Genomic DNA, 22,026 nt, shown 5'->3' with positions numbered 1-22,026 from the left:
ACAGGTGGTGTTTGTGCGTGCAAAGGGAGCGGTAGTGTCGTAGTTCATCCATTGTGCGAGGAACCCAGCAACCCAATTTAAGTTCTCACCCACGGCCAACATCGGTGATGAATACCTGAACGCGTCCTGGGCTCTCCCCTCAGTCAACTCAGGCTTACATGAGAACCTCGTGCAGTGTGTGAACATCACCAGCCACCCCCTCGTGTGCCGTGCCAGCCATAATAGGTGCTCGCTGACAGCACTTGCCCTGACAGTCTATTAAAGGGTTAAACACGGGGGCTGGGGGGTGCTGGAGTGTGTGGTGGGGGGATCTTTGTGCAGAGTGAGTCACCATGGCTGCTCCAGCAGCTGGGTGGGAATGGCGCGGGGGGGGGGTGTCTGGGGTCGTAGTGCGATGCCCGCTGGTGGACTCTGCGTGTCCTTGCAGACCGGGCTCCGTGCCATGTGGGCCACTGTCAACGGGTCGCAGCTCCGCGGGGTGATGGGCAGGTGGCCGCGAGTTTATCTCGGCCGTGTGTTTACCCGCAGGCCCGATTTGTACCACGGGTAACCCGGGTTAAGATACCGCTCCCCTGTTCACGTGTGCCCCCTGTCACACGTGCCGTGTGCACATTGAGCTAATAAGTTTCGAAAATGTTATTCCTGTTGGATAACATTTTTGAAACGTATTACGCCTCGAGCAGGTAATTCTACTCCGGCCCCTCTCTGTGCTTCTTGATCTCGACATTTCTCTGCAGTCACTGGTTGAGCAACAACGTCGATTGGAACCCAAGCCCGCTTTCCACATCCACGTTCACGTGGCCAGAGCCCTTTGTCCCATCGTGTGGCCCTGTAACCTGTTACCCTGTGTCATCCGCGCCCCCACGGCTCGACGCGCTCTCCCACTACCCTTATCCGCCTCCCCCATTGTAACCCTCATGGCAAACCCTGGGAAATTGCATCGCGCGGAAGAATCTAGGTGATGGGATCAGCGTGGTGGGCGGAAGTGGTCGTGAAGTGGAGTTTTGTCAACTTTTATTGCGACGGAGCTGAACCAGAGGGGAGGATAGGCACATATAATTACAAACTATTTGGAAGAGTGGGGCTTGGGGCAGGGTACGTCACTCGAGAAGGGATGATGGGCGATGGTCAAGAATAATAACCGAGTGTGGCAGCCAAGAAACGGAACGCATCCAACGGGACGTCTACCTCGGAGATGGACTAATTAAATCAGTCCATGTTCAGGTGCTGGACGGATTGTTGCTTCACAGGATCGTGGAAGGTGGCAGTGGCCTTCACCCAGCAGTGGATTGATCACGGCTGACGATAATTATGTCATTTTCCTGCATATGTTGTCGAATCAACGTGCACCCCTTTCCGTCTTTCAGTATAATTCTGAGCGCGTGCATCGTTCCATCCCTGCCTCTTTGCACACCTGTGAGTGTGTGTTCAGCTATCAGTGCAAGAGATGCATGCATTTGGCTTGCCACCATAACCTCTGTACGCAATGGGGGTGAACCGATAAGCTGTGCGGCGATATCTCTGACTCCAGGCCATCCGCCACAGTGGTGTGGCCCATCTCACGCAAGGTAATTTGGACGATTAAACCGCGCGTAGCTCGTGCACATCAGAGCGTAAAAGGGGCAACCCCTTTCATCTGAGAGTACTTGGGTGCAGCCGATGCCATCTTCATGCCACGACAAATGATTGTACAGCTGATTGTACCCACCATTGAGCCAGAGCAAAGTCCGAAGTCTGCTTGGGTTAAGAAATAAGCAGCTACCAAAGAGACACGGTGGTAATACTCGTGCCTCACACTAACAAGTCTCTAGGTTCGATTGCTGACTCGGGCCCCCTGTCTGTGGTGGAGGGTTTCCTCCCGGTTCTCCACTTTCCCCCATAGCTAAAAATAAACACAATGTAAGCCGTGTTGGGATTATACGAAGCGACATCGCCTCCTACTGGGAATTTTTGCTGTTGTCAGGATCCACTTGAAATGAATCTTGAGCCTCGGCGAGGTTCTTTACATAATTCCGAAAACACCACGGCACCCCTGGGACTTTGCAATGTTGCATGGCACACCGGTTGCGAGGCACTCGTACAATGCACCTGATCTCACCAAATCTCACCAAATCTCACCAGATCTCGGAAGCTAAAGCAGGTCGATGGCTCTCCCATGTGTTTTAAGGCTGCGCCCCACCGTGTGCGGTTGAGCATATATCGGTTACCGAAAAATGCAGTTCCTAAATAAACTCCTTGCACACGGAGCAAAACCCCTTGACGGCGTGCCGACCAACGCGCGGTGCAACCCGAAACACATCGGGAGAGCCGTGCAGGACAACCGCAAAATCGTGCGCGGTCGTGTGAGCAGGGCTGAGCCCGAATAGTGCTTGGATGGGCGCCAACCAATACATAAAATAGGTGTTGCCTGCTGCTGCTTGCTGCTTATGCTGGGCTATGTTGCTAGCACATGGCAGAGCAGCACAATCATTGTTGTACTGTACCATATTTCTATGTCTTCCCTTCCCCGCTTTCTCACCGACCCGCATCGCCCAGTGTGGTGAAGTAGGATCATAGAGCCCGCTCAAACCCGCACAACTGTTGGAGTGTTCTCGTCCTGCAGTGGATTGAGTATAGTGCTGTGTGCGCGTGCACACCTATCCGTGCACGCCGTTTCTGTGTGAAACGGCTGAATATCACATTTCTGATTCGCTTCGTGGCTACTCCCACCTCGTCCTGGACAGTGTGGAAGAGCAGGCAAAAATTACCCACGAGTGGAGGTCCTTCCACCAGCAATGGCACGAGCAGCAGTTGCAGGGCTGCCGCTCTGTCCACGTAACTCCCCTTATCTGCACTGCGATGGGTTCATGCTATTCGAGTGTTGTTCAATACCTCCGAAGGATATGGTGATTATTAAAGATGGGAACAGTATGTACAACCACAAGGTTGCTTTTAAAGGTGCGGTTTGCTAGGGCTGATCACGTAACCTTGACAAACCAGTTGAGAGTAAATTTCAGCTTACTCCTCAGGTAAAGCAAGAGACACACTCACTGCGCAGATCGTCGCTGGTCGTTCGCAGCCGGCGGTTATTTGTAAGTCTTAACGATAATAACACCGATTAAAATTAATATCAACGTGCTGCATTATACTCGATGAAGCGATATGATGTAATGTCAAAGTCATCGTTTTGAAGTAGACACCGTTAAACTAGTGTGGGTTAAGCATGTGCAGTATATCCAAGCAAAATGACAAGCAACCCCCAGGGCTAACACAGCTAGGGAGGCATTCATCCAGCAGTGGATTTCCGGAGAGCTCAAAAACAGTGCCGGCAAGCGATGCCAAGTAGTTGCGACAAGAACAGCTCTCTGATTATGCAAGAACGGGAACTTTTGCCCCGCCTTTTGAGCAACCTTTGCCCAATTCCACGTAGGCTCCGAGAAGCCTTATTATTATATTATTATTAACGCGAAGGGCGCGTTCACGAAGTAATCGTTGCTCGCAATTATTTTCTCATGTCGGTCATTTTCATCAGAATGTCGTCCCACCCCGGAGCACCGACTCCCATGGAGAACGGAGTGGACCCCGCGGGGGTTACGCCCAACACGCGGGACGGGGAGACGGAGGTTCTGGGCGAAGCGGAGGACTGCAGGAACCCCACGGAGGTGGAAATGACCCAGCTGGTCATGCCGTGTCACGCCAACCACCTCGGGGAACTGAGCACGGGTCAGATGCTCAAGTGGATGGACGTCACTGCCTGTCTATCTGGTGAGCAGTTTCACTTTTCTTGTCGCTGGACTGTCTTATCGCGACCACCATCCTGTCGCGACTCTTCCCGTGAACTTCACGCATCGATTCCTCCACCCGTGTGGAGGACTCGGTCTGCCAGACACTGTTTTGTCTCATCGACAACGTGTTCACCCGCCCACTCACTCACAACAACACTCACTCCTATACTCACTCATCCACTCACCGCCCACTCGCCATGCTGCAGGTCACAACAACACTCACTCCCATACTCACCCATCCACTCGCCCGCCCACTCACCATGCTGCAGGTCACAACAACAATCACTCTTATACTCACTCGTCCACTCACCCGCCCACTCACTCACCATACTGCAGGTCACAACAACACTCACTCCTATACTCACTCATCCACTCACCCGCCCACTCACTCACCATGCTGCAAGTCACAACAACACTCACTCCTATACTCACTCATCCACTCACCCGCCCACTCACTCACCATGCTGCAGGTCACAACAACACTAACTCCTATACTCACTCATCCACTCACCCGCCCACTCACTCACCATGCTGCAGGTCACAACAACACTCACTCCTATACTCACTCATCCACTCACCCGCCCACTCACTCACCATGCTGCAGGTCACAACAACACTCACTCCTAGACTCACTCATCCACTCACCCGCCCACTCACTCACAACAACACTCACTCCTATACTCACCCATCCACTCACCCGCCCACTCACTCACCGTGCTGCAGGTCACAACAACACTCACTTCGATACTCACCCATCCACTCACCCGCCCACTCACTCACAAACACTCACTCCTATACTCACTCATCCACTCACCCCCCACTCACTCACCATGCTGCAGGTCACAACAACACTCACTCCTATACTCACCCATCCACTCCACTGCCCACTCACTCACCATACAGCAGGTCACAACAACACTCACTCCTATACTCACCCATCCACTCACCCGCCCACTCACTCACCATACTGCAGGTCACAACAACACTCACTCCTATACTCACTCATCCACTCACCCCCCACTCACTCACCATACTGCAGGTCACAACAACACTCACTGTCGTACTCACCCATCCACTCACCCGCCCACTCACCATGCTGTCGGTCACGACAACGCTCGCCGCACTGCAAGGCCCAACACCTCTCTGTTGACTTCTGCCCTCGCGCTGTTCTGCTTGGGAATTCTCTCCCATTGTCTCTTATCCTAAAGTTGTAATCCTGCTCAATTCAAGAAAAGAGTTGACTCAGCACCTCCCGTGGTGCTGTTTGCTCCCGGCCTGTGCTCAGCGACCGTAATGTAAATAAACAAAGCCACCACTGGACAGTTGAACAACCCCGATGTGTACCGTGCACGATATGCCTCTTTACTTGCGGAGTCACACGGTGTTGCCACAGTGAAGTTGGACACAGGTGGCGGCTGTTCAAGTTTCAAGTTTATTTATTAGGTACAGCCCTGTGAGCCATTCGGCTCTTGAATCGGGTGCAACCGCAACAAACAAAAAACTAAAACATGAACAAGAATACATCTTAAAGTGACTATGTGCAAACAGAAAATCCAAGTAAAGACAGCAAAATATCGCAGAAAAAGCACAATACACCAACACTGTGTGCAAAAATCCCAGTGGGATGCAAGTCAAACAACAACAACCACAAGACAACTTAGATTAAGGCCATCAGTCTAACTCTGTACTACAACAAACAAACATGGCCAAACCAAAAAACTTTTCGAAAATCACCAAAATAAAGCCATAAAGCAATGAAACAGTGGTCATAGGAACTGTGACCGAATTTTCACAATAAACGACGTAAACAACATGTACTACCAAACTCTGCAAAACTGTTCACGATTGCAGAGGAAGCCCCCTCCCCTCTGTCGCACGTTCACTTATCCGTGCGCCTGTCTGTGGCTTTGCGGTTCTGCAGCGGAGAGGCATGCAGGCCTGCTGTGCGTAACGGCCTCCATGGACGACTTTCAAGTAGAGGAAGCCATAAAGTAGGTGTCCTCTATACTCCACGCCTTACATGTGTTTAGTCAAACACGTGTTCGCCTAGAACAAGCCTCCGTGGAATGTCAGGACTGTATCGTGGCGTTCTTTGGCGGTATTTGTGTTGTGTTTACGCTTGGGAGGGAGAGCATGCGCGGATGACGCACAAGAGTCGGTCGCGGCATCGCCACCGTATGTTGCCGCAGTGTGTTCACAAAAGTTACGAATCGCGTGTCTTCATTAATTCACGGTTTTGCACCTTGTAGGAATATTAACCGGGCAGGGGGAGCAGTGAAGCACGGGTTAGTTTCATTCCTGCTCACGGTAGTTGCGAGTTGGATCCAAACTCATCCCTCATTAACCAACACTAACCAGTGTGAAGTATGGTAAAAAGAACCCTCACGACTGATATAACACGGAACGCCTAATTGTGATTGTGGATTGACAATGGATTGTAAATTACATATGAAGAAAAATTTGTAAATTTTTACTTTTTTGTTGTTGAATGCCTTTGATTTTTGTATTTGTATCTTGACTAATTGAATATTAGGCATGCGGTTCACAATAAAATATTTATTTTGGAAAATTTTCGTATTTTTTGTACATTTATGGACAATTTTGGATATTTTTCAGATATCCCAGAGATTTGTATTTTACTGTAACTGGCAATGGCCCAAACATCCCAATGCTGAGAATGTGCCTGCAAATTACTCAACTTGGGATCATACAAAGTGACATTGCCCCCTACTGCAGACATGTCCAGGACCCTCCAGAAAATGAGTCTTGGGCAAAGTATAAATAAGTAAAGTCTGTGGAAAACATTATATATAATGTGTATTATGTATAATGTATTATAACCATACTGTATAATGTGTTCCACGGTTGTGCAATTGTATAGTTTACAAAGTAACATGGCACCGGTCGGCTTCCACTCCGCCAGTTTTCAGGCGTGAGGCCAACCGTGATTGAACCCAGGGCCGGCGCTAGGGGCGGTGCTGGGGTGGCACTGAAGCCACCAAAACGGCACTGGCGGCCCTGGGGGTGAATTACTGCCACGGTGGCTCCCCCACACGACCTCTCGACTGCCTTCCCCCCCTCCCCCGCTATCCTAGAGGAGCTGGAGCTCAGCCTGATTAAACGGTCTCATCATGGAAGTAGATGAAACAAAAAATAATTATAATTATCACTGTACTAAATGTCAACTTGAAACCAGTTTGACAAGGAGGACATGGTGTTTTGCCATTGCAGGGTTGGCCAGGCGGTGTACATCAAGGCCCAGGTGAACCGGGCGTTTAACACCAGCATGGAGGTGGGTTGAGTGAGACGCACGCTGGCCCCGTCCCGCTCGGTGTGAAACGTGGGCAAAGCGGCAGAGGGAAGTCAAAATTATAATAATAACAACGCTCATGTCAGGAAATTGAGCAATCGGGCTCGTCAAAAAGCATTGAAAGATGTGAACAAAGCAAAAACCAGTTGAACGTTACCACGTTAGCAGCGGAGACGCATGTAACCCGTTATATTCGTACACTTATGTTTGCATCCTTTGCTTAATAGACACTACGCGATGGCGTGCTAGCTCTCCGATGTGTTTTCCGCGTGCTATTCGGCACGAGAGCTCTCAGCGCATGGAGCGAAACGTCGGATATTGTGCTGAACAACACACGGCGCAACCCGAGAACATATCGGAGAGCTGTGTAGCACAACCGTGAAAACCTACGCAGCAGTATTGCCATGACGCACTCTCACGACGTGTTATAGTGGCGTACTATTAAACATGATCTTCAGCATCCTCGCAGAACCAATCAGACCATCTTAGTACAGCATTGTCTGAAAACCTGAAGTGGAATACTTGGAGAATGGTAATTTTTACAGTTGTTTTGTATATATGTTTATCATCTCACGCATTGCGACTAATGTACTGATTGGTGTTGTTGTTTGCAGGTGGGGATTGATGTTCGCGTTGAGGATCTGTCAACCGGCAACCAGAAGCTGGTGTGCATGGCCCACTCGACGTTCGTGGCTCGATCGCTGAGCGGCGAGAAGGTAAAACCTCTTGACACACCGCCCCTGCGATGCTTTGTGGATTACAGAACCAACCCTGTTTTACATTGTCGCGGCGACGGCGACGCACACGCTGACGCCATCGACGCGGGGCGCGCTTTGTGCGCGGGCAGGTGCAGCTGCAGGCGCTGATACCGCGCACGAGCGAGGAGAGCCTGCAGCACACACTGGCGGCGGAGCGGCGCCGCATGCGCCTGGCCCACGCCGACACCATCCTCGAGCTGGTGCACAGCTGCCCCTTCCAGGACGGTGAGGCCCCCCCGCCCCGCACTCGTACTGTCCGCCGCTCAGACGGGCTCGGGCCTCTCCCGCGTGGCTGTGCATACTCGGGAGTTTGTCGGGGAATTGGACGGCAGAACACGCACCACGGCACTCGGCTCACGACGATGGTGTTGTTGTTGATGACGTGGGCCCCGCCGCCCTCTGCTGCGAAGTTGCCACTCTGCGGCCCATTGCGTACGGGAGTCCTCTACGCGATGCTCTAAGCGATCCTCCACCCCTTGCTTCCAGGGCGCTGGGGACTAAAGCACCACCATGCCCTGGCTCGCTTCGATGATGATGATGATGACGGTGGTATACCAACCTTTTCCGCCGTGTGTGAAGTGACACTGGGCCGAACGTCGACTACGGGAAGGAGCTGGTGCCCGCGGCGCGTACGCGGGTGCACAGCGTGGAGCTAGTGCTGCCCCTCACGCCAACCACCAGGGCAACACCTTCGGCGGGCAAATCATGGCGTGGATGGAAGCCGTCGCCACCATCTCCGCCAGGTGAGGCTGCCCCCTTGAGGTCGGATGCACAAAGTCATACGCACCCTGAACCTTGTGGTCAATTTGAAAATACAATTCTTGTTATGCGTGCAAACAAAGAGAGACTCAAGGCCGGTGAGGGATTTCCTTGTTTTAATTGCAGACAAACTTGAGATGTTTACACATCAGCTATTTGGAAATCTGAATAATATGTGTTTCAGTAGTATTTGTTGTTGTTGTTTGTGTGTGTGTGTGTCGAAATATATATGTATTAAAAGGGAACAGAACAAAACAATAAACAGGGAGTTGTGTGTCCTCTTTTATTTAGAAATTAGAAAAGTAAACAGAAAGTGGTGGTCTCATCTGGCCGTGGTTAAGCTGGGTTCTGCAGTGCGGCGAGCTGTCACTCTCGGTCCAGTCAACAAGGATGGCACAATAACATCGTCGTGGTAAATTTGGCTTATCACGGCCGTTAACCTTGTCCACGCAATCGGTGGCAAAAATATTCGTCAATGAAGGGATTTACATTCATTTTTTTATATTAGTCAGCGATGAGTGGGAGTGGATTAGAGTCATCAGGAGTGTGACGATGATTAGGACTCTGCCGACCAAATACCAAATCACGGCTGACTCTGACGAGCTGAAATTAAGTTGAATGAAGACACAGACTAAGGTGATTTCGGGCCTGACTTTGATTCTCGGATCGTGTGCCTCTGTGTGTAGACTGTGCATGTTCTCCCCTAAGTACTGCGGCGGTTTCCTTCGGGTCTGACGGTTTCCTCCCATAGTTGGAATAAGAAAAAAAAAGTTTAACACGTAGGAGGCTTTCGCCACCAATATCATCCAGAATAGAGGTGTTTTGGGTTAGATCGCGTAAATATATAAAAGAGTCGTTAAACCCGCCATCACCCAACACAGCCAACCAGTAAGGTTTGTCACGTAAAACAGAACGTGCCAATTCGTTACTAGTACAGCACACCGGTGTGTTGGAGAGAAAAGCCACAACATTTACAATATTTAAGTGACCTAACCCAAAAAAACCCTCTATTATGTAAGAAAATAGAAACATCCGATATAAGCCAAAACATCAAAATTCTAAAAAATTACTCAATTGGGATCACACGGCAGCAGCAGTAGCAGAACCCTCTTGAAAACAATTCCAAGACTCGGTGAGGCTTCTCTGAGTAAACAAGTGTAGTAGTAATATGTATGTACGTATGTTTAACTTTTCACCGTATGTAGCCAACCGTGCTATCGAAGGTTCTTGGAAGGACAACAAACTAAACACAAAAAGCAGTTCTAAAGAAAAGAGTTTTCAATCTAGATGATTTAAACGCGCATAGCTCCAGTGGCTTCCTAATATCGGAAGGAAGAGCTTTCCAGTTGTTGCAGAAGCGCATCCGAAAGCGCGCGATGCTGTGACAGTCATTGTTCGATGGCCAGCCAATATCCGCTGCGGTGAGGATGACCGGAGTTCGCGTGATGATTTATGCTCCTTAAACTCGACTACACGTCGCCAATGGCACGATTGGGGGTAACGGATGCAGCGACGTGTGGTTTGCATGCCGAGCGGCGGCCGCCGGCGCGAGGATGACACTCTGCTCGCCCCGCTTGTGCAGCCGCCTGTGCCGCGCCCACGCCACCCTCCGGGACATCGACATGTTCCAGTTCCGTGGGCCGTCGCAGGTCGGCGATCGCCTCACCCTCAAGTCCATCGTCAACAACGCCTTCCGCAAGAGGTAAGCGCATGGCGCGCGCGAATCATACGCTAACGCCGATGAAATACGTCCACCGAGGAGATGGAGCGGCGGACTCGGTTTGTGCGTGGGTGCTGGGTGGATTAATGCGTCGCAGGATCGTGAGAGGTGACGACGACGGGTTGGGTGTCCCTTCATCCAGCAGCGGATTGATCATGGAACGATGATGATGAATACAACGTTATTTGCGAAGTCGCATTTTCATTCTATTTAATCAAGAATTCTCTTGTGCGGGGTGTGACCCGGTGTGATGTTGCGGCCTGTTACCGGTGTGGTGTCTAGGCAGTGTGGGGATGCAACGCGGTGTACTGTGTTGTTGCAGCATGGAGGTGGGGGTCTGTGTGGAGGCGTACCGCCAGGGAGACTGCAGCCCCGCGTCTCTACGCCACATCAACAGCGCATTCATGACGTTCGTCGTGCTGGACGACAACGGCGATGCGCGCACGCTGCCACGCATCAAGCCCTACGCCGGGGTACGATCGCTCTTGCACTGCGTTTTTATAAAAAATAAATCGTGTTTTCCGTACGGTGCGAAAGAAGTGCAACATACATAATGAATCAGCCACTTGGAACTGAACTTTGCCATCCCAGGAATGGCCCAGGGCCTGGGTCAGTTCAGGGCAATGTTACAAAAGAAAAAATAGTTTTGAACAAAGTTAAGCAAAGGCCTAGACTATGTTAGCATAGTTGAGGTGTTTTTAACACAAACGTGGCCAAGAAGTAAAACGATGCGAGTGACGTCGCGACGCTGCGCGACTCACCTGGGGAGGGCCGTCGTGGAGGCCCATGTCCAGCAGAGGATTGAACAAGGGCTGTGCATGCGCACGTACAAACAGGAAGGTGACGTTTGCTGCTCTCTGATGAATTGATGTGGTCCCACCTCGCAGGACGGTGAGCGGCGCTACAGAGAAGCCATCGCCCGCAAGAAGATTCGTCTTGACAGGTACGAGCTCTCCGGCCAGTCGATTGACATCAACTACATCATCAACTCTTTCGACATCCACGTGCACAAGTCCGCTGTGGAGGAGGTGGTTAGGCGGCTGAGAGGCCTGATTCTGCGTCAGAGCACCGAAGAGGCACTGCTGAGGTCCTGGTTTAGAATCCAGGGCAGCCGGTCGTGAAAAAAAAAAGACGTTCTCCCCCATGTAGAGAGTTCTATGGTCTTGACTGTAAAACAAATTGTGATGTTGAGTTTGGTTTTATGAACATTTTCGGTGGTGTTGTGCCACGATTGTCCTGCACTGACGCTTTACTCTTCTTACATCTATTTTTTTTTACTTAGTCCTCTGTGCCAGATAAGGATAACTATCAAGATACCTTTTATACCTGTAGAAATTATTTATCCAATTTTTTATGTAAAAATATTTTTTTTCCATTATTTTATTTGTTTCATTAAGAAAAATAGCCCCACCGCCTGATAACAAACTACGCACGGGCGCCATTTAGCGATGGCGGACAGAGCCCTGGGAAAATTGGCCGGGCTGAACTCTCAAGCTTCACCCCCACACAAGTGTCGCCTCCCGGAGGGTTCAGCAGCAAACACCTCCATCCATCTTCCATTCAGGACACCCGGGGAACTCCGAGCACCAAATCCATTATCCGACTATTCTCAGCGGAAAGGTCGCCCGGCTCCTTGCAAATCGGCTGAATGCTTTCGAAATCCTCGCCTCATACATCTATTGTTCAACTCGCTTGAACAAAGTAAGGCAAGGTCGAGGGAAGGGCCTTCGTGTCCACGCACTTCTCTCTCCCGGACACTGGGACCTCGCTAGGACAGATGGAATCAAATCCCAGCGATTACCAGTAGGAGATGGGTGTCTGGAATTCCCTCTCCCGAGGAAACGATGGATAATAAGGAGAAGAAAAATATCCTCTAAGGTCAACGAGGTCATCTGGGGATACCACGAAGAGAGGGAAGCTGGGAAAGAGAGGAAACTAAGCAGACGGAGAAATAAACGCACCATAGCAGCTCGCCACCAGACGGCGCCACTTGCGTTTTTCCGAGAGAAACGTTGATGATAGAGCACTGCAGCTTTCTAAACCTCATCGTCGTCGTCACGGCACTCACTTCCCGGGCTCGTGGCCCGGCTCGTAGAGGGCTCCGCCACGCGCCACACATCCCTCGCTCCCCCTGCAGCTGTGGACCCCTCGATGCCGATGCCGTCCTCCTGTCCACGTCACGTCTCGGACACCCGGACACGGGAGAGCTCATGTTGAGAAAGAAATCGCTGCGAGACAAAGGGCACTTCCGGCGCCGAGCCTGTCCGGCTCGAGAGAGGAAGGAGAGAGAGAGGGCATCAAACAGAGCGAGCTAAACCCCGGCTGCAGATCCCAGCCGGGGAGAGGGCTCGCGCAGAACTCCTTCCCGAGTCGACTCGACGGGAGGACGTCCTCACAGGACGGCACGCTACGAGCAGTGCTCCCCTCAGAACCTCACACACCACGACTCTCAACCCCAGACACCACCAAAACGCTCCTCACCAAATATACCATCACCTGACCCCCACTTTAACCCCCCTTCCCACCACCATGACCCAACCTCTATAGACCCATCCCCAAAGATACTCCACCAGCAACCCAATGCGAACCGCCGCCCCTAACGATCACCAGACCCCCCCGATTCCAATCCCACCAATCGCTTCGCTCCTGTATCAGAGGTTGTCTGGCAACTTCTACTAATTATCAACGACACTCAACTCCCATAATTATACATATTTATTATTAATTCTAATGGTACATTTTGTTCCCGCGGCAAACGCCACACCTACGCCACATCCTTTTATGAGAAAGCCACTACAGCTATGCACTTTTCAATCTTTAGAACTGTTTTTATCTTTAGTTTGTTGTCCTTCCCCACCTCCGATTACTTCGGTTCAACGTACACACCCACGTGGACATGACGCAGAGAATGTCAAGAGTAGAATTGTGTTACGTTTGTTGTGAGTTTGTCCTGTTACGGTGATCATTATTTACCTTCATCACTCAATGAAAGATATATTTACGTAATATAATGTTCATCTTATTTGTTGGAAATACGTACCTTAAGCACCACTTTCGCAAATATGTATAAATTAGAAATGCAGTGAACAGCAATGAAAGAAACCTTACTTATCGTACCGCAGCACTGTTAAATCGGGTATCTAACCAGGCCCCACCAAGACAATTGCGGGAGATTAAAATATATTATAATTTATTATATTAAAATATTGTATGGAACAAACTCATGAGGCCTGTAGACTACTGCAACTGCAACTCCCTTTTTGACCACGCAATGGGATGGAATTTGGACACATGTATTGTGGCATTAGTGCAGCACCACTTGGCCTTTATAACAATTCTCCTACATGGATCCTATCTGCCTCACGGCAAAAAATGGTGAAATATGACCCTAATACATCCCCGTTTTGTGCAGGATGCCCGATATGATCCGAAAATTGGACTCCTAAATAATTACACTCTTAAATATAATTAACCCTACCACACTTTCACCTTCCAAGCAAGCTTGCCAGGCCTCAGACAACAGGGACTATCTTGGTATAAATTTAAACTATATTTTACACCATTGCCCAGAATATTTTTGTTACACCATTGGAATCTCCACGACCCCCTCCTCAAAAACCCCTCCAGGTCAATCCCCTTTGCCACCTTGCTATGCCAGAACACCTTGGCAACAAAATCAGAATCGAGATTATCAACAAATCACATTTTATTCTAAACATCCCCAATTTATTTTAAGCGTCCCAAACCACCCAACCCGAACTGTGTAACTTACACGAGCAGGATAACTGCTCACCAAATAAATATCCGTAAAAAAAATACGTGGATATAAAAGTACTTTTTTTCCACATCCCATCCAGCCACGTGTCTTCTGGCAGTGCATCATCTCAATAGCCTTGGTTCAACACAAGCTAACTGTGGACTGGTTTCGACATCCATTGTCTCATCAGCAGTCAGAATAACTGGGATTGGGATGTGTTCAGATCCTCATATCTTCCCCCCATATAAGTATACAAGTGAACCTTATGGCGGTAAAATTTTGACTTATGGCGGTACCCCAGGGTACCATAGTATCCCCGGCTCTCGCATAATGTCCGTGATGCAGTCATTTTTCGTCTGTTGATGGTCGGCGATGCGGCAATTGACTCATCTCGATGAGCTGTACACGATGCACTGTGGTGCGTACTGCGAGCGTTTAGGGTTTCAGCGCAATCGTCCTCGCTGCATTTCGACATCGCAGAGTAGCACTGATTCGGATTGATTGGTACCCCAGTCGCGGAGTTAAGTACACCCTTGGAAAAAATAGTGTCCCAGAAATACAATATTTAATTGCCTCGGCCATTTTGTATTATTCGGTACCCCGGAGTACCGCCATTAGGACACTGTAAACATGTATTGAAGGATATCGCTTTGAACGTATGCACTTTAAAAATCTGCAATGTACACTGTTGTTTAATCATAACGTATTTATTGCCGTGTCATTTTATTATTGAAATAAAGAAAGTACTACCTTTGGTTTTGCACTTAACTTGGCTAAATTCCAGCTCTCGGCATGAACAATGTCAGCTTGTCTCAGACAACCAGCGGGAAGTACCCGCGTCGACCCGGGTCTTAAAAATATTTCAAAACTACTCTTAAAAATCTAACAGCAGTGCGTACTGACTGTGGTGGTACCTGCTATGATTACAGCAGTGCATACTGTGGTGATACCTGCTTTCACTGCAGCAGTGCATACTGTGGTGGTACCTGCTATGATTACAGCAGTGCATACCGACTGTGGTGGCACCTGCTATGATTACAGCAGTGCATACTGACTGTGGTGGTACCTGCTATCACTACAGTAGTACGTGCTGACTCTATAGCAGTATTTATCGACTCTATAGCACAAAATACTCCCCTGACAGAGTGTCGTGGTGAGGCCTAGTCCTGTGCAGAGCCTCCGGCCTTGCCTCGATTGTCCAGCCGGCCGAGGTGGCACCTTGGCAAGCTGGGGCTGGGCTGCTACCCCTGACCCACCCCCCCAGCCACGATCTCCCCGATCGCTCTGCAGTAATTTCTACGGCCTATAGTGGTAGCATCTAGCGACTGTATATAGTAGTAACTGCGTGCATCGGGGTGGGGGGGACATCACACAGTGAAGATTTAAGCTCAGCGTTTAGTGTATTTCTATACCATTTTTTACGCGAAAGAAAATGTCCCCCTCACTCCACTGAAGGTGTGCGACTTGGCATGGGCCGCCCCCCCACCAAAGGCTCGTGAGTTGGTATGGCCGGGTATACGTCATAAATAAATAGATAAGCGCACAAAAATTGCACTAAATCGCTAATTAAACAATTTAAAGTTGACGGAAGTGAAAAAGGAATAGCGGAATAGCGCTTGCTCACCGCGGGGCGTACGGTTTTGTACCTGGATATTTTTCTTTACATAAACCCCACCGTTGGAGAGGCAAATCGTTCGCAAGCACGCGAACAGACACAAACCCACAAACAAAGCCACAAACAGACAATTTTTTACTTTAATATATATAGATTAAAATGTGTGGCAAAAGCTCTGTTACCTGGCATCCATGGGGAATGGACGGTGCCGGTTAATCTGAGAGTTACACTCTTGGTGCACCAAATTATCCAAGAACATGAAACGTTTCAAGAAAAAAAAAATATTCTTTTACAGAGTACTCACCGGTCAATTGTAGAACATTCTAAGTTTATTGTAGAAAAGCGGAGCTTTTGCTGCATATCACTGTCATGCAACAGCCATCTCTTTAGCTGGTGACATGACGGAGTGTGGGCATTTTAAGCGCTCTCGGTTGTAGTTCTGTGATATCATCTTCCAGAGGATTATCTAGCGTGGAGTAAAAAATAATAATGCTGTTGTGAAGCATTTAAGTTACTATGAGCTATATCTCATAATAATATACATTTTAGTATTATGCATAACAAATAGACTTCTGTCCATATAAAAGTTATATTTTATTCATTAGAGCATTACTTAAATTTGCTGACAGTCCAAAAAAATCAATGAATGTTTAGATGTGGCACCACCGTACATTATTCAGTGATCGTTCTGTGGATTATCCCCCCCCCCCGCATCTCGGCCATGAATTTTACAAACAATTACCATAACAAAATCTTAGCCTTATCTATCGATATATGAAGATGTTTTTACATACATTTGGTTGACTGAGATGGGAAGGAACTTAAGTTGCAGTGTTTCCACGCTGCGCTGTGGATTCCTGTGCAGTGCCAATGAGTTTTAGGCCCCTTGGCAAAAGTGCCTTTTGGCACGGCTCCTAAATATGGAGCACTTCGTGTGGTTAAAAATAACTTGCTGATGGCACATCACCCACGTATATTCTGTCACAAGGGTGGATCTACGTGACTCTGTCCTGTAATTGAGCCGGGGCAGCAGTTATTCCACCTCGTGGCGTGTGGAGGGCGGTACGACGCAGCAAGTGTTAAGTTGTTAAAGGACGCTGAACGCTAAACAGAATGAGTAGCGATACGATCCGCCTTTCTCCCTCGTGCATTCTGCTGTCTCACCCCCTGGTGTAAACGAGGAAAGGCTGCGACACCCATCGCGTAATTGTACACTAATAAAGTAGACCACTGATACAAAAGAGATGCCGATTCTCAATGGGTTCTGTCTTGAGTAAATATTAGAGACGTCTCAATGAGTTGTAATTGTCCCATTTGAATGTGCCCTTCGTAGGAAGTACATCTTGTCGTGCAAGCAGAACGAAGTGCCGCTGTCTGTTCCCTGGGACCCCAGCAACCAGGTACACACCCCATACCGTTCAAGTCATGTAGAAGGGAAATAATAAAATAATAAAAATAAAACATGATAAAATAAAATTCTCAAGACGTTTCGGCCACAACGCAAGCGGCCGTCCTCAGGTGAAGAAACAGCTGAGGAAGAAACACATGAGGGCGGCTGCTTGCATTGTGGCCGAAACGTCGTGAGAATTTTATTTTATTGTTTTATTTTTTTGTTTTATTATTTCCCTTCCACGTGACTTTACCAAAAGAACCAAGAATATGAATCTCTGCAGTCACTAGTATTCAGAAAAATAACTCAACACTTCGTCAATAACACTGTGGCATTAAAATAAAACATGTATGTTAGGCGACTATTCGGGAAATGTTCTTTCTGCGTAGCGTATTATGAGTAATTTTACCAGGTAAGGCCCACTCAGCTGTAGAACTCTTTTTCAGAAGTGACCTGGCCACAAATGGTAACTCAACGAAGTGGCTTATCACGTGGGAATTTATAGCAGCCAAATGTTCTAAAAATCCACGCGGCCACGGAGAGAACATGCAAACTCCAAATGTACAGGCGTCAGGGTCGGAATTGAACCCATGACCTCCTGTATACCAGGTGAGGGAAATAACATCTCGCCACCGCAGTTTCCCCATTACACAATGTGTAATGTAAATTATTTTCCGTCCTTTGTAAAGCCACTACTGGATGAAGGCCTCCTCATGCCATTCCAATTAAAGGGTGGTTATTTGACCCAAGGGGATGAGAGGGGGGGGGGATTGTTTGACCACTCTTCACCACGCTGGTCAGTGTGAGTTGGTGAAGTTAGCAATGGCTGGGATTCCCAGGACAAGGTGCAGCCTCGCTATTTCACCACGGTACCGTTCCACCGCAAACACAAGGTGTGGTTTATTATTTAACTTCAGGTCTTTCCGAGGTCAGCATGCCCTATAACAAGTGCCAGGTACATTGTGTTAAACAAGCAATGGGGAGACGTATCACCGGACAGATTGTGCTGTCCAAGCTGTCACGACACTTGCCCCACATAGGCTGTGCGGTTAAACAGAGGATCTTTATCTCTGCTCTTCATGTTCTTTTCAGAATGTTCTGGATTGGATTTAAACGGGCGGACTTGATCTTGACTGGATTCCACGGGCAGGCACAACTCATGGGGCATAATGGCCACATCACCCCTCCTGTGCGCGGGGGTAACAGTGGTGGGCACGTATTCGTCCGCTCCTTATGCAGTTCCAGCGAACTCGGTTTGAAGTCGAGGAGCTCAGGGAGTGGCTCTTACCTTCTGAAAGTGGCCGGTTCCAATCCTTTTTTTGTCCGATAAATAAAACTTTGTCCGAGTTGGCGGTTGTGGGTTTTGTTACTGTATGCGAAAAAAAAAACCGGTTTCCTTGATGTGTTCTGGATGTACTGAGTAATGTAAGCTTCTGTGTGTGCGCGCGTGTGTGTGTGTGTATGCGTTCACACATAGGTCTACTTGAGCTTCAACAACGTCTTGGCTCTGACGCTATTGGCCAGCCGAGGGGCATGGGAGCTCGTTTCCGTCCAGAATGGGGTAAGGTGCTCGTTTCGGATTTTTCGTCCTAAACACAAAGTAGTCATGGCTGATATATCGTGCCACGGCCGCTCATTCCACATCACACGCACCGAGGGCAACCCCTTCTATTGAACCACACGGATTGTTGCATCTGGTGAGTGAGCGTCTGGTGAGTGCGTGGTGCGTGGCCACCGGTGAGCAGCGAGTATCTGTGTCTGGTGGGTGAGCGGCGAGTGACGGCTTGTGTGACTTCTCACACGCTGTGCTGCGGCTCTGCCGTGACGGTGCAGATCAAGCTGTACAGCTGCGAGGAGGGCGGCCTGCTGTCGTTCCGTATCGAGATGCGTGCCTGCGTCTCTGCTGAGCAGGCCTTCCTCCTGCTCTCTGATCTGCAGCACCGCGCCGCCTGGGACAAGCACTACCAGTGAGCCCCACGCATGCATAGAGACAAAGAACCCCGTGCAGCCTTAACAGACTGTCGGGGCAAGTGCTGTGAGCACGATGACAGCAAGGTGCACGAGGGGGTGGTCTGGCGAGCACCGCGCCCAACCAAATGTATTTCCCCATTGGCAATGTTTACACACGCCGTGCCAGGCACTCACTTAAGGCTAAGTCGACCTAGAGGAGGCCCAGGACCCGTTCAGATATATTCGTCACCATGTTGGCCGTGAGTGGGAATTGAACTCGGGTCACCGGGTTCGTAGCGCAGTGCGCTAACCATTCCGCCACCGCATCCCCGTGCATGCACGCTTAGAGAGATAAATGTATATTCTGAATCGAGTGCTGGAGAAAATTCCGTGCCCGAGAATCGACATCTAAATCTAAAACTGTTCGCGTTACAAACATGCGCGCGCGCGTCTATTAGTAACAATCGTTTGCGTCCGTTGTACAGGAAATGCAGTCTGATCCAGGCGGCGGATGAAGATGATGCCATCTACAGCGTGGAGAGTCTGGCCATCCGCAAGGGCCTCAGGCCTCAGGACTTCGTGGTGCTCATGTCACGCCGCCAGCCCTGCCAGACCAGGTTAGCAACGTCGCCGTCGTCGTTGTCTGCGATGCAGCGAAATACAAATCCTAATAACAGTGTTAGCTCGTTAGCTCAGTGTGTCAGCGCGGTGGTCAGTGCAGTTGTTATCGGCGGCGTTCTACGACCTCGGTTCGGAATTCCCAAGCCACGGCTACCATCCGTGGCGACTGATATTTGAACCCTCACAGCCAGCACTGTCCAGCATGGTGAAGAATGTTTCAAAGAGCCCAACATGACCGATTGGGCATTGGGAGGCCTTCATCCAACAGTCGATTCATCATGGCTTTTTCTTATTCTTCTCTAATTGTTCTGCTTCATGGCAGGCCTTTGGCCCAAACTCCCTCCATCCTTTTATATGGTCTTGTTTGTATTCTTGTTTTTTTTGTTTTGTTCCATTAGCTGAAGTAAAGATAACTTATTAAAATTACGTACCATCTGTATAAATGGTAATTATTCTTCCGTATGTATTTTGATACGTGTGCTATTATGGTAGGTCGATTTTATTATAATTATCATCAATAATTGTAATGGTCACGTGCCAATAAACAACAGCAGTATCACACACTCAAAACATCTTGAGTCCTCATCATCATTAGACCCTTTTGGCGTCCTCTGGTCTAGCACCAATTGGGTCGAGGTTCAAGAGAAAGCCGTCCCTGGTGTGGACCAATCAGATTCAAGGACAATGCCAATATATTATCATAGTGTGTTTTTGTTTGCATTTTGACCACAAGTATTGTGGTTAATGCACACATGATTCCTTGGAAAAGGTTTCAGTTTTGTTGCCAGAAAAAAGGGGAAAACCCTGGCATCGCCGTGTGGGACTGAAAAGCGCCCATTTGTGGCTCATCCTGGCCACAATTCGCACAGCTGTGATCAGAATGTACAAACTGCAGCGTGGTGCAAGTTCTGCTCCGCGGCCTGTAGGCGTTGCCTCCTGGGGGCGGCGGGGGGGGGGCATTTCACGAGACCGCACGCGATCGCGGCTTCTTGTGCCGTGCGACCGAGGAGCTTCCTCGTTGTCTCACCGTGTCCGGCTTGCTCTCTAGCAGGGACCCGTACGTGATCGCCTTCCGCTCCGTCACCCTCCCGGCGGCGCCGCCGTCCCCAAACTTCACGCGGAGCGAGTTGCTGTGCGCCGGCTTCATCGTGCAGCAGCTCAACAGCAGCGAGACTCGGGTACGCTCGCACACTCGTTGCCGTTTGTTGCTGACCGTTTGACGTTAATGACATGGGGGGCTCGGCAATTATTAAAATACAAATCCAAAACCCAGCACGCATCACAGGCTTCCTGTTCTCGTCCTGTGGCATTGTGGGCTGTTGGCACACAACCTTCTCCTTCGACGAAATCTCCTTGCAGTCGCTTTTCACCTGAGCTTCGATCTCATCCACTGTTTGTACTCCCTCAGATCAAGGTCCTCCCTTCCCTAGCACTTCGGGTGTTAGGGTCACCATTCACCCATGTAACCTGACCAGAATATTGTAGCTTCCCATTCTTGACCTGACTCCGTGTCCTTGAGACTTTGTCCATGTCGATTCTTTCCAGGATTCCCTTGTCCACTGCACGCTGATTTATTCCAAATGTTAACATTCTCCGGAAGTGATTCTCTTATTATTTCATGAATAGCATAATATCAATCAACCGTATGTAATTGTTATTCATTGAATAAATTGGGATTACAGATGGCAATCATTGCCTCCTTACTGAGAAAAGTTTACTAAAAAGAGATGGCAGGGGTGAATGTAATTTTGAAATTGAATAGAAATGAGCTTTGAAATTGATGTATTTATTTCTCCGTTCCGTGTTGCAGATTTCTTATTACAACCAAGCCACACCGGCCGTGCTGCCGTACATTTCCAAGGACATCGCGGGCCTCTCGGTTGAGTCCCATGCACTTTTCCTGGCCTGCAAAACCTTCCTGGAGAACAACTCCAAACTGTGATCGGCGTGCGTCTGTCCGCCGGTCGGGGCGTGTGTGGGGCACGGCGGGTTGTAAGCCCCCGACTCCCAGCACCTCGCAGACACAGAAGTACGACTCCACGGAGAGAGGACTTGTCGCTGGTCTTTGCCCAATGATGGCGACGGTGGGTTTTTCAAACGTGGTTTGTGTGAATAGAATCGAGGAAGTGATTGCAGCCGGAAGCTGCAGCGGCACGGACTACTTAAGACCGGATCCTTCCACAACTCGTGGAATGTGATGCAGACAAATGCATGGTGCAATTTTTTTTTGGATGAACGTCATGCAGTTTGAAACAAGGGGAGTTTGGTGCCTCCAGTTCATATTTGCAACGAGTTCCACCTGCGGATTTAGTAATTGTTAGTGATGCGTGCTGGTGATAATTGGAGTTGAGCACGGTAGAAACCACGAGGTCAAGATGTGGG

At 49.3% G+C, this 22,026-nt stretch overlaps 1 protein-coding gene across 1 annotated transcript; it reads left to right on the top strand.

The window, feature by feature from the left end:
- Positions 1–394: 394 nt before the first annotated feature.
- Positions 395–21,586, top strand: LOC121852106 (acyl-coenzyme A thioesterase 11-like). The gene is given in 17 exon segments (XM_042346208.1): positions 395–546; positions 3,512–3,744; positions 5,686–5,755; positions 6,996–7,056; positions 7,689–7,790; positions 7,922–8,034; positions 8,412–8,491; positions 8,494–8,575; positions 10,174–10,293; positions 10,634–10,784; positions 11,199–11,254; positions 17,017–17,083; positions 18,551–18,634; positions 18,907–19,040; positions 19,509–19,640; positions 20,696–20,822; positions 21,455–21,586. Coding segments are annotated over 17 exon segments (1,896 nt in total).
- Positions 21,587–22,026: the final 440 nt, after the last annotated feature.

This window comes from Callorhinchus milii, unplaced genomic scaffold (assembly GCF_018977255.1).
Source record: "Callorhinchus milii isolate IMCB2004 unplaced genomic scaffold, IMCB_Cmil_1.0 Scaffold428, whole genome shotgun sequence".
Classification (NCBI taxonomy): domain Eukaryota; kingdom Metazoa; phylum Chordata; class Chondrichthyes; order Chimaeriformes; family Callorhinchidae; genus Callorhinchus; species Callorhinchus milii.
This window is presented reverse-complemented; position numbering and strand designations above follow the sequence as displayed.